The 13,062-nt window shown below is 33.6% G+C and overlaps 1 protein-coding gene across 1 annotated transcript; it reads right to left on the minus strand.

Annotated features, from left to right (window-relative positions):
• Positions 1 to 5,420: 5,420 nt before the first annotated feature.
• On the minus strand, positions 5,421 to 9,266 carry LOC110020331. Its single transcript, XM_020718393.1, has 4 exons — positions 9,086 to 9,266; positions 7,906 to 8,125; positions 5,658 to 5,703; positions 5,421 to 5,577 (listed from the first exon to the last, which is right to left on the minus strand). The coding sequence occupies exons 1-4, from the start codon at positions 9,207 to 9,209 to the stop codon at positions 5,482 to 5,484; spliced, it is 486 nt and encodes a 161-aa protein (XP_020574052.1). The 5' UTR covers positions 9,210 to 9,266; the 3' UTR covers positions 5,421 to 5,481.
• Between the last annotated feature and the right edge of the window lie 3,796 nt (positions 9,267 to 13,062).

Raw genomic sequence — 13,062 nt, forward strand, 5'->3', positions numbered from 1 at the left:
TATATATATATATATATATATGGCATTTTACATAAAAATATTCTCCATATTTAATAAATGTTTTGATTTAATATAAAAGATAATCAATAATGACATACTTTTATTAAACAAAATTCAATTCACCGAAAAAGGGTCCGAAATAAAAATTACTATTTTTAAAATGAAAATTTTTAAGAGGAAAATGGTATGGCGTCATTTTCAATTAAAATGATCGTATTAGCATATATCATTGATAATATAATATTGTTTTCTCATAAGTGTAAAAAAACATTCATATATTATTGAAGTAATGAATTGTATATAGTATATTTTAATATAGAAGTTGCGTGAATTTAAAGGCATTCGAGCTATTTTAAAGGGATAATTTGTGGCATATTTAGGATATGTTTGGAGTAGCTGCAGCATATTAATAAGTTGTTGATAAGCACCTGATTTAGATAAATTGTTGTTTAGCAGCTGATCCAGATAAACTAGTTGAAAAACAAAAAAAAATGATTTTAGAATAGTACAAAAAAAAGATACAGAGTATCAATATTGATAAAAAAAAAAAACTACTAAAATTATAATTAAAAATATGATAATATTAATTTTAAAATCCAGACTGCATGTCACGAGCTACGTCGTCCTCCAGAGATATCATCCAACCCCGATCACTATCAGCAGTGGAATCTGTCAGATTTTTTGCTCACCGGAAGAAGTCACACTTCACTGTGATGCCCCGTAGGTACCTGTAGAACTGTCTCACTCAACTATGTGCCCAACTTGACATCAGTAGAGGCGTTCATAATCTGCAGTGACAGATCATCGTCAGGAGGTCTCTGAAATCTGGAGCTCATCTTTCTTGAATGATTTAAAAGACAAATCATTAGCCATGTTAAAATTGCTAGAAGAAATAATTAATAAATTTTTTTTAAGGAGTTAGGTCTTAGAGAACAAAGTGTACCAACCAACGAATCTTTCACTATAAGAATACAACGAACTTTGTAAAATAAAGGTTCTTGGTTGCCCTTAGCTCACTTAATACCAAGCTCGTGTGTATCACATATGCATATCACCAAAAAAAAGTCATCTAGAAGTACCTCAAAAGCCCCAGCTTTGAAAAGAAGAGAGGAACTTGGTTGCCTTTATCGGAATTCAAATGTGACATCAACCAGCAAATACTAACAAGCCATCTAGACGAACTTACTAGATCGAACGTCTCAACATGGACTTCACAAACTCACAAACAAGAACAGAAAGCAATCAAAAAAGGAGGAAAAACATATAAAAGCATCATTAAACTTACAATATATAAAATTTCATTAATCAAGGGAACATGAAATAAACACAAACTTCATAAATTGATAAAAATAGTAATCAATTACAGTTTTGTGCAGGTGTGAGGTCTCAGAGAACTAAGTACACTAACCCCACTGAACATGTCATAACAAAAAGACGACAGACCTTATAGGTTCTTGGTTGCCTTTAGCTCACTTAATACCAAGTTCGTGTGTGTCACATATGCATATCACAAAAAAAGACCATCCAGAAGTACCTCAAAGACCCTGACATCGAAAAGAAGAGAGGAACTTGATTGCCTTTGTTGAGATTTCACATGTGACCATGGATGGATGATAGTGGCCGGGAGACTATAAATTAACGATTGTGATTAGGTGACTACAGTTCCAGGTAATTATTATCATGTGATAATTGAAAGGTCATAATAAAGAGATTGAGGTCAGATGATCGTACTTGGGTGTCATTGGTGGTTTGATGACAATAATTACACAACTGTGGTTCTAGGATGGTTGTGACCGTCTAACGATGATGGATGGGCAATGCAGCCTGACAAATGTGGATGAATAGTGACAATTTGATAAAATTCGATTATGATAGTCTAAGGATGATGGATGAACAAAATCCAACAACACTAGACAAATGGTGGCAACCCAACAACTGTGTTCAAATAGGGTTGGCCATGTGATTATTGTAGTTGGGTGGTCATTCTCTGATAGTGGTTAAATGATGATGGTCAAGCGGTTGTCGCCTAATGGTAGTGATTGTATGGAACTAGTTCGAATGTAATGGTCAAGCAGTGAAGATCTGACGACAATGGTTAGATAATAATATTCTAATGATAGTGGATTGATAGCAATGTTCATGCAGAGAGAGGCTAAGGATCCTCCAAAACTCTAAGCCATATATTATATTCAATCAAGCCCTAAGTTTACTTCTAGCTCTTCTAGCTCTCACCTATCATCCCCAACTTGGCCTTCATGTAAAAAGTGGGAGTGTGTTTATTAATTTTTTGAGTGGTATCTTTCATAAATACAAAAGATCAGACTACTTTTAATGAATAACTGAAAGTAGCTTTTTTTATTATGAGATATTTTATGATAATTTGATGTCTTAATAATGTTTAAATTAAGCCATTTTTGACAAGTTAGATTTGATCGTTGAGAAACTCAATTTGATTATAAGCATGTAAGATTTAGAGATTACTTTGTCATCCAATTATTAATATAAAATTTTCAGATATCTTTTAAATACTTAATTTTAGTCTCACTTGGACTCAGATCATATTATTTTTTTATCACCTAGTTCGTCTTATTCAGACATTCAGTTAAATTGTAAGTTTTGCCATAATCAAGCCTAGTTAATCTTGAACATCATCCAGAAGTTTTTTAATTTAAAATGCATTAAGATTTGTGTTTGACTAAATTATTTTTTATGATGTATTTATGGCTCTCTTTTTTGAGATAAAATGATACATCAAGACTCCGCATGCAGAGCTGCTTGTGAAGTCTAATCTCGCACTGACACACACACACTTAACTTGCTATTCGTGTGTGTGTGTGTGTGTGTCAGTGATATATATTCCTTTTTTGCTTCAATCTAGGGGTGTAAACGAGCTGAACACGAGTGAGCCCAGGCGTAGCTCATGTTTGACTCATTAAACAGTATCATTGGCCGTGACACACACACACACGAAGCATACATTTAATGTTTCATGAGAACCAAATTATGTCCTTTTTTGCTTCAATCTAGGGGTGTAAACGAGCTGAACACGAGTGAGCCCAGGCGTAGCTCATGTTTGACTCATTAAACAGTATCATTGGCCGTGACACACACACACACGAAGCATACATTTAATGTTTCATGAGAACCAAATTATGTCCTTTTTTGCTTCAATCTAGGGGTGTAAACGAGCTGAACACGAGTGAGCCCAGGCGTAGCTCATGTTTGACTCATTAAACAGTATCATTGGCCGTGTTTGGACCGTTTATATTTCTAACATAAAAAATTTGTTCGTGTACGACTTGTTTGCTTACCAAGCCGAACTCGAGTTATTCGCGAGCAAAGAATTGTTTTGATAACTCTAATCACGAGGAGTAGAATGTTAAGAGTACGGGCGAGATTTAAATCTATTTATTTATATTAAAACATAATTTAAATATATTTAGTATATTTTTATTCTATTTTTTAAAATAATAATTTTGCTTGATTATAATTCTTTGTAGACTAGTAGACAATTAAATTATTTAAAAATTAAATTATTTAAAAATAATACTCACGTGAAAGAAAAAAAATTTTGTTCATGTTTAGCTCGTTTAAATATCGAGCGCAAAAAATTGTTTTTGTTTGGCTTATTTGCATAGTGAACGAATCGAATATAAGCTTCTTAACGGGCCAAGCACAAATTAGTTGCGAACAACGAGCCGTTTTGGCAGCCCTAATCCGTCAATTAGGACTTTGTGAAATCCACCGATATTAAAACATATGACAAAATTTTATTTAATGTAATTATTAAAATTAGACTCCCTTTATTAATTTTTCTAAAAAGAGAGGATTTCATGCCCGGCCCAATTCATCAAGGCCCATTAAATCCACTGGGCAACCATCCTTCTGGACCCTCCACACTTGATGTAATAAACTCAATCAAACAAGTCTACTCAATTACATTGGATTGCTGAGCTGAGATTTAATGTAATAAAATCAGAGTAATTTTGAATTGAATTATTGTTCTAAATTCGAAAAATCAAATAATGACATGGCTAAGTTCTGAGTATTTATACTCTCAATGGCTAAATATTTTTCAAATATTTATTATTTTTCAAATAAATGAGTTGTATGTTAATAACTTTAATTTTACTTTTTTTTATTGGTATTATTAGCTACTCTATTTGCCCATCTTCCATCATATACCAATTATTTGCGAGTATAATTAGATACAAATCATATGAAATATTGATATTTCTAATTAAATAATCAGGTGATTTCCTTAAACTACTGAATCGATGCATTTACACATACTACGATCAAATCATTGAGAAAATGATTAAAATGAGTTGGGGTTTTACCATGAATTTTGATATTTGAGTGAGAATTTAAAAATGGAAGAAAAAGGGCAGTTGATTTGTAAATAAGGTGATTCGGGGGTCTCTATGTCATTACTGTTAGCTGAAGCCTGATAGAAAACCGCTCCAGCCACTCTGTTCCCGATCGCGAAAGGTCTCGACCGTGACTGTGAGGTTTCACGAACTGCTCCTGGTTCACAAAACGCCGCCTCCCTTCACGTCGCTCTGTTCCTTTAACTCGACCGTGACTGTGAGGTTTCACGAACTGCTCCCGCCTCCTGGTTCACGAAACGCCGCCTCCCTTCACGTCGCTCTGTTCCTTTAAGTCGCGAACATGCGGATGGTTGAGTGTGTGCGTGTGGTTCGAGCAAGAGAAGTATCACTCTCCAAGGCCTCTTCTTCGGCAGGCTGGCTCGCGACAAAAGGAAGAAGAAGAAAGACATCGCACAGTCTCTCCTTCAGATTTTGCACGACCCTTTTTTGTGTTCTTCTTCAGGCTTCCATGGGACGGTGGAAGAGAAGTGCAAGATGTAGTTCCTTGCAGCAGAAGGAAGAAGAAAATTATTCTCTCTTGGTTTCTTCTTGGTGATTTGTGGCAGAAGATGAACTGTGTTTAATTCTCTTGTAAATTTATCTTCTTCAATGTATCTCGGAGTAGAGAGAGAAGAAGAAAGAGAACAACAAAGTAAGAGATCCATCTTATAAGTCGAGACAATCGACTGATGTAAATTCCTCAAATAGTAAAATTCTCTGCAACTTCGTGGACGTAGGTAATTTGCCGAACCACACAAATCTGTGTGTTCCGCTGTGTTACCGTTTGCTGGTGTTAATTTTTTCGTTCTATTTTATCTTCATCAAAGATCGTTCTTCTATTTTATATATATACCACAACAATTACCCACGAAAATGCTCTATAAGAATGATGATGATAGAAATAATTTTAAACACAGATTATTTTCATGATGAGAAGAAAAATCAGTAAATGAAAATTCACCATAAGACATCAATTTTAAGAAAAAAACTATACAATATGAAAGAAATTTTCACACTATAATTTGAATGAAATAAAAGAAACTATCAACAGCAAAGCCAGAGAAGAAACACCACCACACAAGGAGGAACTAATCTCAACCGCTCGATGTTCTCAGGTCCTTGGTCTTATTGTTGCTGCGCCGTGTATTGCAAGAATGTACAGGAGCTGGGTTGCTGAAAGTATGATCATAAAAGCTTCCATTGTTCTCTGCAAATACAAGAAAAAAAAATCGAAAATAATTAGTACTTTTCAATGTTTTTGGTTGATTGAATTTATTTTAGACGTACCAGACGTGTATTTCTCCCCTCTAAATCAATTTCCTTGCAGGCCAGACTGCATAAAATAGGAGGAAATTTAGTATATTGACTATCACTTCCTTTATTAACTCACTGCTCTATGCAAAAATAAAAGGAGCCCTAAATAGACTTTGAACTAAACGAGTCTATATATATATATATATATACATACATACAAATTCTCCAATGAAAGTCTTAGGTCGCATACATATTTAACCCAAAAGGACTGTTGGGGTAAACTGCTTTTTAGCAGTTTATTTAAAAAACTGCATTTTCAAATAACTGAAATCAGCATTTTGACATCGTTCCTGGTTTGGTGTGGTGGCAGTTTTCTAGTTGCGATCTGACTTTTACACAAAAAAAAAAAATTGTAATAGTCACCGTAGCTTTTTGAACAACAGATTATTTTTCAGTGACTTATTACTAAGATGCAGTAACCCTAAACAAACCCTAAGAAAATTCACGGGAGTACATATTCATATATTTTAACACTTAAGTTTTAATTATTTGATTAACATGCATACAACACAATTCTTACGTACAGAACTTCTTGATTGAGATGCATACATGCCTCTTTGCTCTCATGTATTTGTTACTTAGAACATGAACATGTAGGCTTACATACACATAATGCAAGCTTCATATAATTTTGATGCAAGTTACGTACAACTCAAACATCCAAGCTTACATACACAACATGCAATTTTCATGCAAATTACATGGAACATAAACAAGTAAGTTTACACGCACATCATGTAATTTTCATGCAATTTGCATGATAAGAACATTTAAATATTTAAGCTTATTTATAAACATGTATACGGGTCCGTTTGGGGTAGCTTATAAGTGCGGGCGGCGTTTTAAAATGCCGCCGTACCGTTTGGTTTGCGCGTTTGGCCAGCTTATCTGAAACTGCGTTTAGGCTTTTTTTACACTAAACGCAGGTCGCGGGTCGACCCCTGCGGCCAGCCTGCGGGCCACGTTTCAAGATAAGCAGCTTATCCTGAAACACACAAGCTGTCCTAAACAGACTCGTAATCTCCAAACAAACTTCCATGCAAGTTACCTTAAACCCGTAATCTCCAAACAAACTTCCATGCAAGTTACCTTATTTTAGCAGTTTATTAAAAAAACTGCATTTTCAAACAACTGAAATCAACATTTCGACATCATTCCTGGTTTGGTGTGGTGGCAGTTTCCTAGTTGCGATCTAGTTTTTCCACAAAAAAAAAAAAAAATTGTAGTAGTCACCGTAGCTTTTTGAACAGCAAATTATTTTTCAGTGACTTATTAATAAGCTGCAGCAACCCTAAACAAACCCTAAGAAAATTCACGGGAGTACATATTCATATATTTTAACACTTAAGTTTTAATTATTTGATTAACATGCATACAACACAATTCTTACGTACAGAACTTCTTGATTGAGATGCATACATGCCTCTTTGCTCTCATGTATTTGTTACTTAGAACATGAACATGTAGGCTTACATACACATAATGCAAGCTTCATATAATTTTGATGCAAGTTACGTACAACTCAAACATCCAAGCTTACATACACAACATGCAATTTTCATGCAAATTACATGGAACATAAACAAGTAAGTTTACACGCACATCATGTAATTTTCATGCAATTTGCATGATAAGAACATTTAAATATTTAAGCTTATTTATAAACATGTATACGGGTCCGTTTGGGGTAGCTTATAAGTGCGGGCGGCGTTTTAAAATGCCGCCGTACCGTTTGGTTTGCGCGTTTGGCCAGCTTATCTGAAACTGCGTTTAGGCTTTTTTTACACTAAACGCAGGTCGCGGGTCGACCCCTGCGGCCAGCCTGCGGGCCACGTTTCAAGATAAGCAGCTTATCCTGAAACACACAAGCTGTCCTAAACAGACTCGTAATCTCCAAACAAACTTCCATGCAAGTTACCTTAGCTTTACATAAACATCAATCTTCATGTCATAACATGCAAGTTTACGTAAATTCCATGCAATTTTCATGAAATTCATATGCTTAGAACATGTAAACACACAAAATTATAATCTCCATGCAATCTTCATAAATTTCAAGGTGTTCCTCCAGTTATGATAATTTGGCCACAAAGTTAGAAGTTATTGCCTTTTTAAAAAAGAATAATTGCAAGCAATTAAAATAACTCTAAATTATAAATAAAAATAATTGAAATAAAGAGAAAGTACATGATACTTGTAGTTCGAAACTTAGAAGAGTTACCCCATGGCAAGAAGAGTAAGAGTCCAGGCAATGACAGCAGAGGAGGCAGCCGCAGGCAAGCTATCAGAATTCCAAGCTCGAAGGTGGTTGATGCCAGCAAGAGCGGCGGCGGCCCCAACAACAGAAGCAATGAGCGCAAATATGACAAAGAAGCCGGTCGCTGCGTTCCCCATTGGGAAGAAAATTGGCGAGAATTGGGCAGGGAGAACCAGCCCAGATGCTGTTCATCAAAATTCTCACAGTACATTACATCAGATAGGATTTCACTAATCATTACTTAGTTTTTTTTTTGAATTAATAAAATAGAAATTTCAATTTAATGAATTTTAATAAGAATAATATTAATTAAAGTGAGATAGTATTTTTAATTTACAAAAAATAATCATTAATAATGATTTACTTTTTTTTATCAATTATAATTACAGTAATTAAGTCACAATTAGCATAGCATATTATTTAATTAATCGTGAGAAAGAATTTATAAATCTAATTAAACATAAGAACTATTGTATAATCAAATTGAATCATAAATAGTATTATTTTAGCTAATTGAATTTTTTTTTAATTAATTAATGCTTATAACGAAATTAATTTGAAATGTAAATTACAAAACTAATTCAGCGTACAATTAATGTTAGAAACCTTCCCTACTCCATGGGGAAAAAAAAAAAAAAAAAAAATCTAATTTTATGTGAGATTTACATACCTACCACCCCCAATTAGTCTGTATTTACATATCAGCCATCTAAACCTCAATTTTGCATACGGATCACCCAATTTATGACGAAAATATGGGAATCCGGTGATCTGTATGTTAAAATTGAAATTTTGATGGTTGACATGTTAATACATAAGGATTGAGTGGTACCATGTAAAGTCCCCATAAATTGTTTAATGATGGGGTTTTTTTGTAATTGTTCTCTTTCTTTCTCAAATTCATCGATCATGTTATATGTTATTAGGGTATGCTAACTTTGTTTTGCAGGAACACGAACATTCAAAAACTGAAGCAAAAGGGTGAACCTCAACTAAACCATTAACGACAAACTAAACTTTAGGATAATTTGAAATCTTTACGAATCCGCTACTCTTAGGATAAGATTTTCCTCACAACCTAAATCCCGATAAAATTATGGAGAAACACTACCAAAATAATCAAAATGATGAAGCGTCAGCATACCAATGATGAAACCATTATCGATGGCAACATCGACCGCCCAACCCCCAATCGCCGCCACGATGGCGTACATGCAGAAGTTAAGGAGAAGAAGAAGGCCAGCCAGAGGCTTAAGCTCTCCTGCCATTGCTTCAATTAACAATTATGTGTATGGAAATAATGTTATTGTCACAACAAACCTTTATTTGCATGAGATTGTGTGGCTTGCTCTTGTTTGCAGCTATGGTTATATATCTGAAAGGATTTATGTAAAGCATGATGAGAATGTTCTTTGCTTGCAGGATATAGCAGGTTTTGAACTTGGCATGGCTGTAAAGGAGAATTGGAAGGCTTTATATCCAAGGAAAGGAGGAGAAGAATATATATGAATGATTGTCCATAAACTAACTATATAAATAATTAAAAAAAAAAAAGCTTAAAATGCATTAAATAAATAAATTTGTAAAAATAAAATTCAAAATTATGGAAAAATGATCCTAAATAAGCCCTTAGGGTTACTTTGAGGGAGAATTTATTGAGAAACTTGAAGGCTGGCACTTTATTCCTTGATAAATTGTGGCAGCTTTGTTAAAGAAATCATGAATGGTTCTTGTCTTTTAAAGGGAGATTAGGATTTCTAGGTTTCTAAGGCACTCAAATATCCTTATTTGAGGAAGGAGTAATCTCTTAATTAGTATTAAAATATCTATTTAATGATGGTGTGGCTGGGATAAAACAATATAAAGGGTGCATTTTCATGTAAATAATAGTCTTATTCACATGACAATACATGTATCAAATATAATGTGTTTCATTCAATATTTTGCATGATATTATGAAAAATTCAATGAAGATTGTGACATATCTTATAGCTTACAAGCAAATTTAAGGAGAGTTAAATTTCAAGAAAATTGGACATAAAATGATTTTTATGAAATCAATAATAAATGTACTTATTACGTGCTGGAATATTTGTGACCTTAGAGTGATAATTTAATGTATTAGCATCATACGAAGTTCCATCATCACCCACACAGATAAAAGAAAAGTAGTGGGAGAAGTTACCGTAATTTTTTATTTGGAAAACGCAAGTTAAAAGGGAAAAAAATTACATGGGCAAGCTCAATCAATGTAAAACACTATGTATTTGTAAATACATAAGTTCACTCTTTTCATGAATTAGAGAAGAAGAAAGTATAAAACATATAATCACAGATGTATAATCACACTTTTTCCATAATAGTCGTAAACGGGCTACAATAAATATAATTCTTGGCTATAATATTAATAGCAGGTCATAAATATAGTCTTCGGTTGCTACACAGACAGTTATTGGCCATGAAGGTTATAGACAGGCTGCAATGACGTTAGTTAGCCATGAAAGTCTTAGTTTGATGTTGTAATAGTATTAGTTGGTCACATAAGCCATAGCTGATAACAACAATATAATAAGTTGGCTACATAGGTCGTAGTTGGAAGTTGTAACAATAGTAGTTGGTCACAAAGTTTGTAATTAGCGGCTTTAATAGCATCAATGGGCAACAAAGGCCGTAGTTGGAAGCCGTAACTGTAATAGTTGGTCAAATAAGCCGTAGTTGGTGACTAAATTATTGTCAATTGGCCAAATTAGATGTTGTAATTGGTGACTGCAATAGCTTTTTTTGGCCATAGAGGCCATAGTTGGAAACTATAACAAGAGTAGTCAGCCACATAAATTGTAATTGATGAAGATAATATCTTTTATTGTCCAAATAGATCATAGTTGGTGACTGTACTCCTTTAAAAGAGATCGGTGTTAAAATTTTACACCAAACACTACATTTATCTTTAAACAACATAAAGAAAAATACAGGTGTTAGGAACAACAACCGTATTCTGCCTACAAAGATCACAAAAAGTGTTCACCGACTGTCGTAGGTCAGTGTTGGCAAGCAATGTTGACCAGCAATGGTACAGTGTTCAACGGCTCTGAAGGCAGAAAGTCGTCTTTAGGTCTTCAATGCAGGTGTTACACATTACAATCATATTTGGGATACAAAGTTTGCAAACATGGATAGCGGCGACAGTCGAAGGAGTAGGAGGTCAGCGACAACAATCACTGATGGCCGACGATAGTCGACGGTTGTTGACAAATGGCGGTCGACAATGGTCGATGGCTACTTAGAAAGGGAGTTATCACCGGGTCTTCAGTCTAGAATAAACTTTGATATTCCCCTACTTCTTCCCCCTCATGTGTAGAGCGAGAGTCGATTGATAGCCTCTGAGGTAGAGGCATTTTGTTCTTCTGATCCATCACTTTGCTAACTATTTAATCAGACCGTCCACATTGATTCTTCTTGATCATAGATGATATTTTAATGATTTGTGCATCTTAATGAACTTAGAATTGAATGATCTTATGTTTATTTGATTCTTCTTGTAGAGACGCTCAATTTTACCATAGATTCATATGTTAAATTTGGAGTTAATTGGATCATCAAGTTGACGATCCCAATATCTCAATGGCTTGATCCGAGCTTGATTGGATCCAGATTGACTCATCTTTAACATCATTTGATTAGTCATTTCGAGACAGTTTGATTATAAACTCACTTAAATCAGGAGCCCGAATGATCTTGAATTTCATTATGAAATGTTTATTGTTTAAAAAATACATCAAGATTTGTGCTAGATGATAAAAATATCTCGACGAAGCAACACAATAAATGAACCAAATATATGTTATATGTTGATTATAAGATATTATACATCACATCTGAAAGGACAAATAATCCAAAAAATAATGTGAACGTCTAGTAAAGAAAGTTATTAGAGATGCTTGATTTGTTTCCACATATATATATATATATATTACATATTCTAGTGCACAATGCATCCTGCTACACATTTGTTTGTTTGCATGATTTTGGTCATATATTTAGGCCGCACATCATCTTCCGGGCCTCTGTCGCCACGACACTCCCATCACTTTTGGTCACTGCTGCTACGGTACACCTTTCTTCGGGCCACGGCCTATATATATACATTCATGCATGTACATACATATAGATATATATATTGGCAAAAGGGCAGGTACATCAAAAGTGAGGCTGGCAGGAAAATATCAAAATCAAACGGGCACCGATCAAAGAATGTTTGGCAGGTAATGGCAATATCAAGAAAGTGCTGGAAAATTTTATATGTGAGCTCTTATATAACAATTATATATAAGACTAATAAAATTATAATCCAACATATATTATTTATTTGACTAATTAGATATCTTAATATTTATATGAAATTTATATTATATGGAGACTAAGAATGTATTTTAATCTTAATGATGGGCTAAAATAAATAAATATATATATTTATATATAAATAGAGTCATACATTAATTCTCATTCTACTCATAATAATAATAATAATAATAATAATAATAATAATAATAATCATTCTAATCATGTAAAATCTAATCAAAATCTTCAGCATTAAAGCTGCCGCCATTATGAATGAAATTTGGATTGTCAATCTGGCAGACTCAACCTGACAACTTTGGACCACTCAAGCTTATAAATGCCTTCTTGAGGGTGACAGGATAACATCAGGTAAAGTAGTGCTCGAGAATACCTTAAATAGAGCAAGCAAATAAATAGATAAATAAATAAAAATAGAATTTAGTAAATTACAAAAATAAAAAATAAATGGACCCAGATATAAGCCTTCAAATTAAGTTCCTTTTATCATTATTAACTTTGTAAGCTTTGGTCGTTGATATTTAAAAATTATGATGATTTTTTTTTATTTATTTAAAAATATACTGTTAGAATTATATTTATTCACATTTTTTAACCTTACTATTGTTTTTTTTTTAACCAGTATTCACCAATATCCATCTACTATATATTAAAGATGGTTGTATGTCTTATTATAGGGGGAGACATGCATAAAGGATCATATCTTTGATGCATGAGGCAACATATAACACTCTTAAACTTTATATATATATATATATATATATA

This window comes from Phalaenopsis equestris, unplaced genomic scaffold (genome assembly GCF_001263595.1).
Source record: "Phalaenopsis equestris unplaced genomic scaffold, ASM126359v1 Scaffold000094, whole genome shotgun sequence".
In the NCBI taxonomy this organism is placed as follows: domain Eukaryota; kingdom Viridiplantae; phylum Streptophyta; class Magnoliopsida; order Asparagales; family Orchidaceae; genus Phalaenopsis; species Phalaenopsis equestris.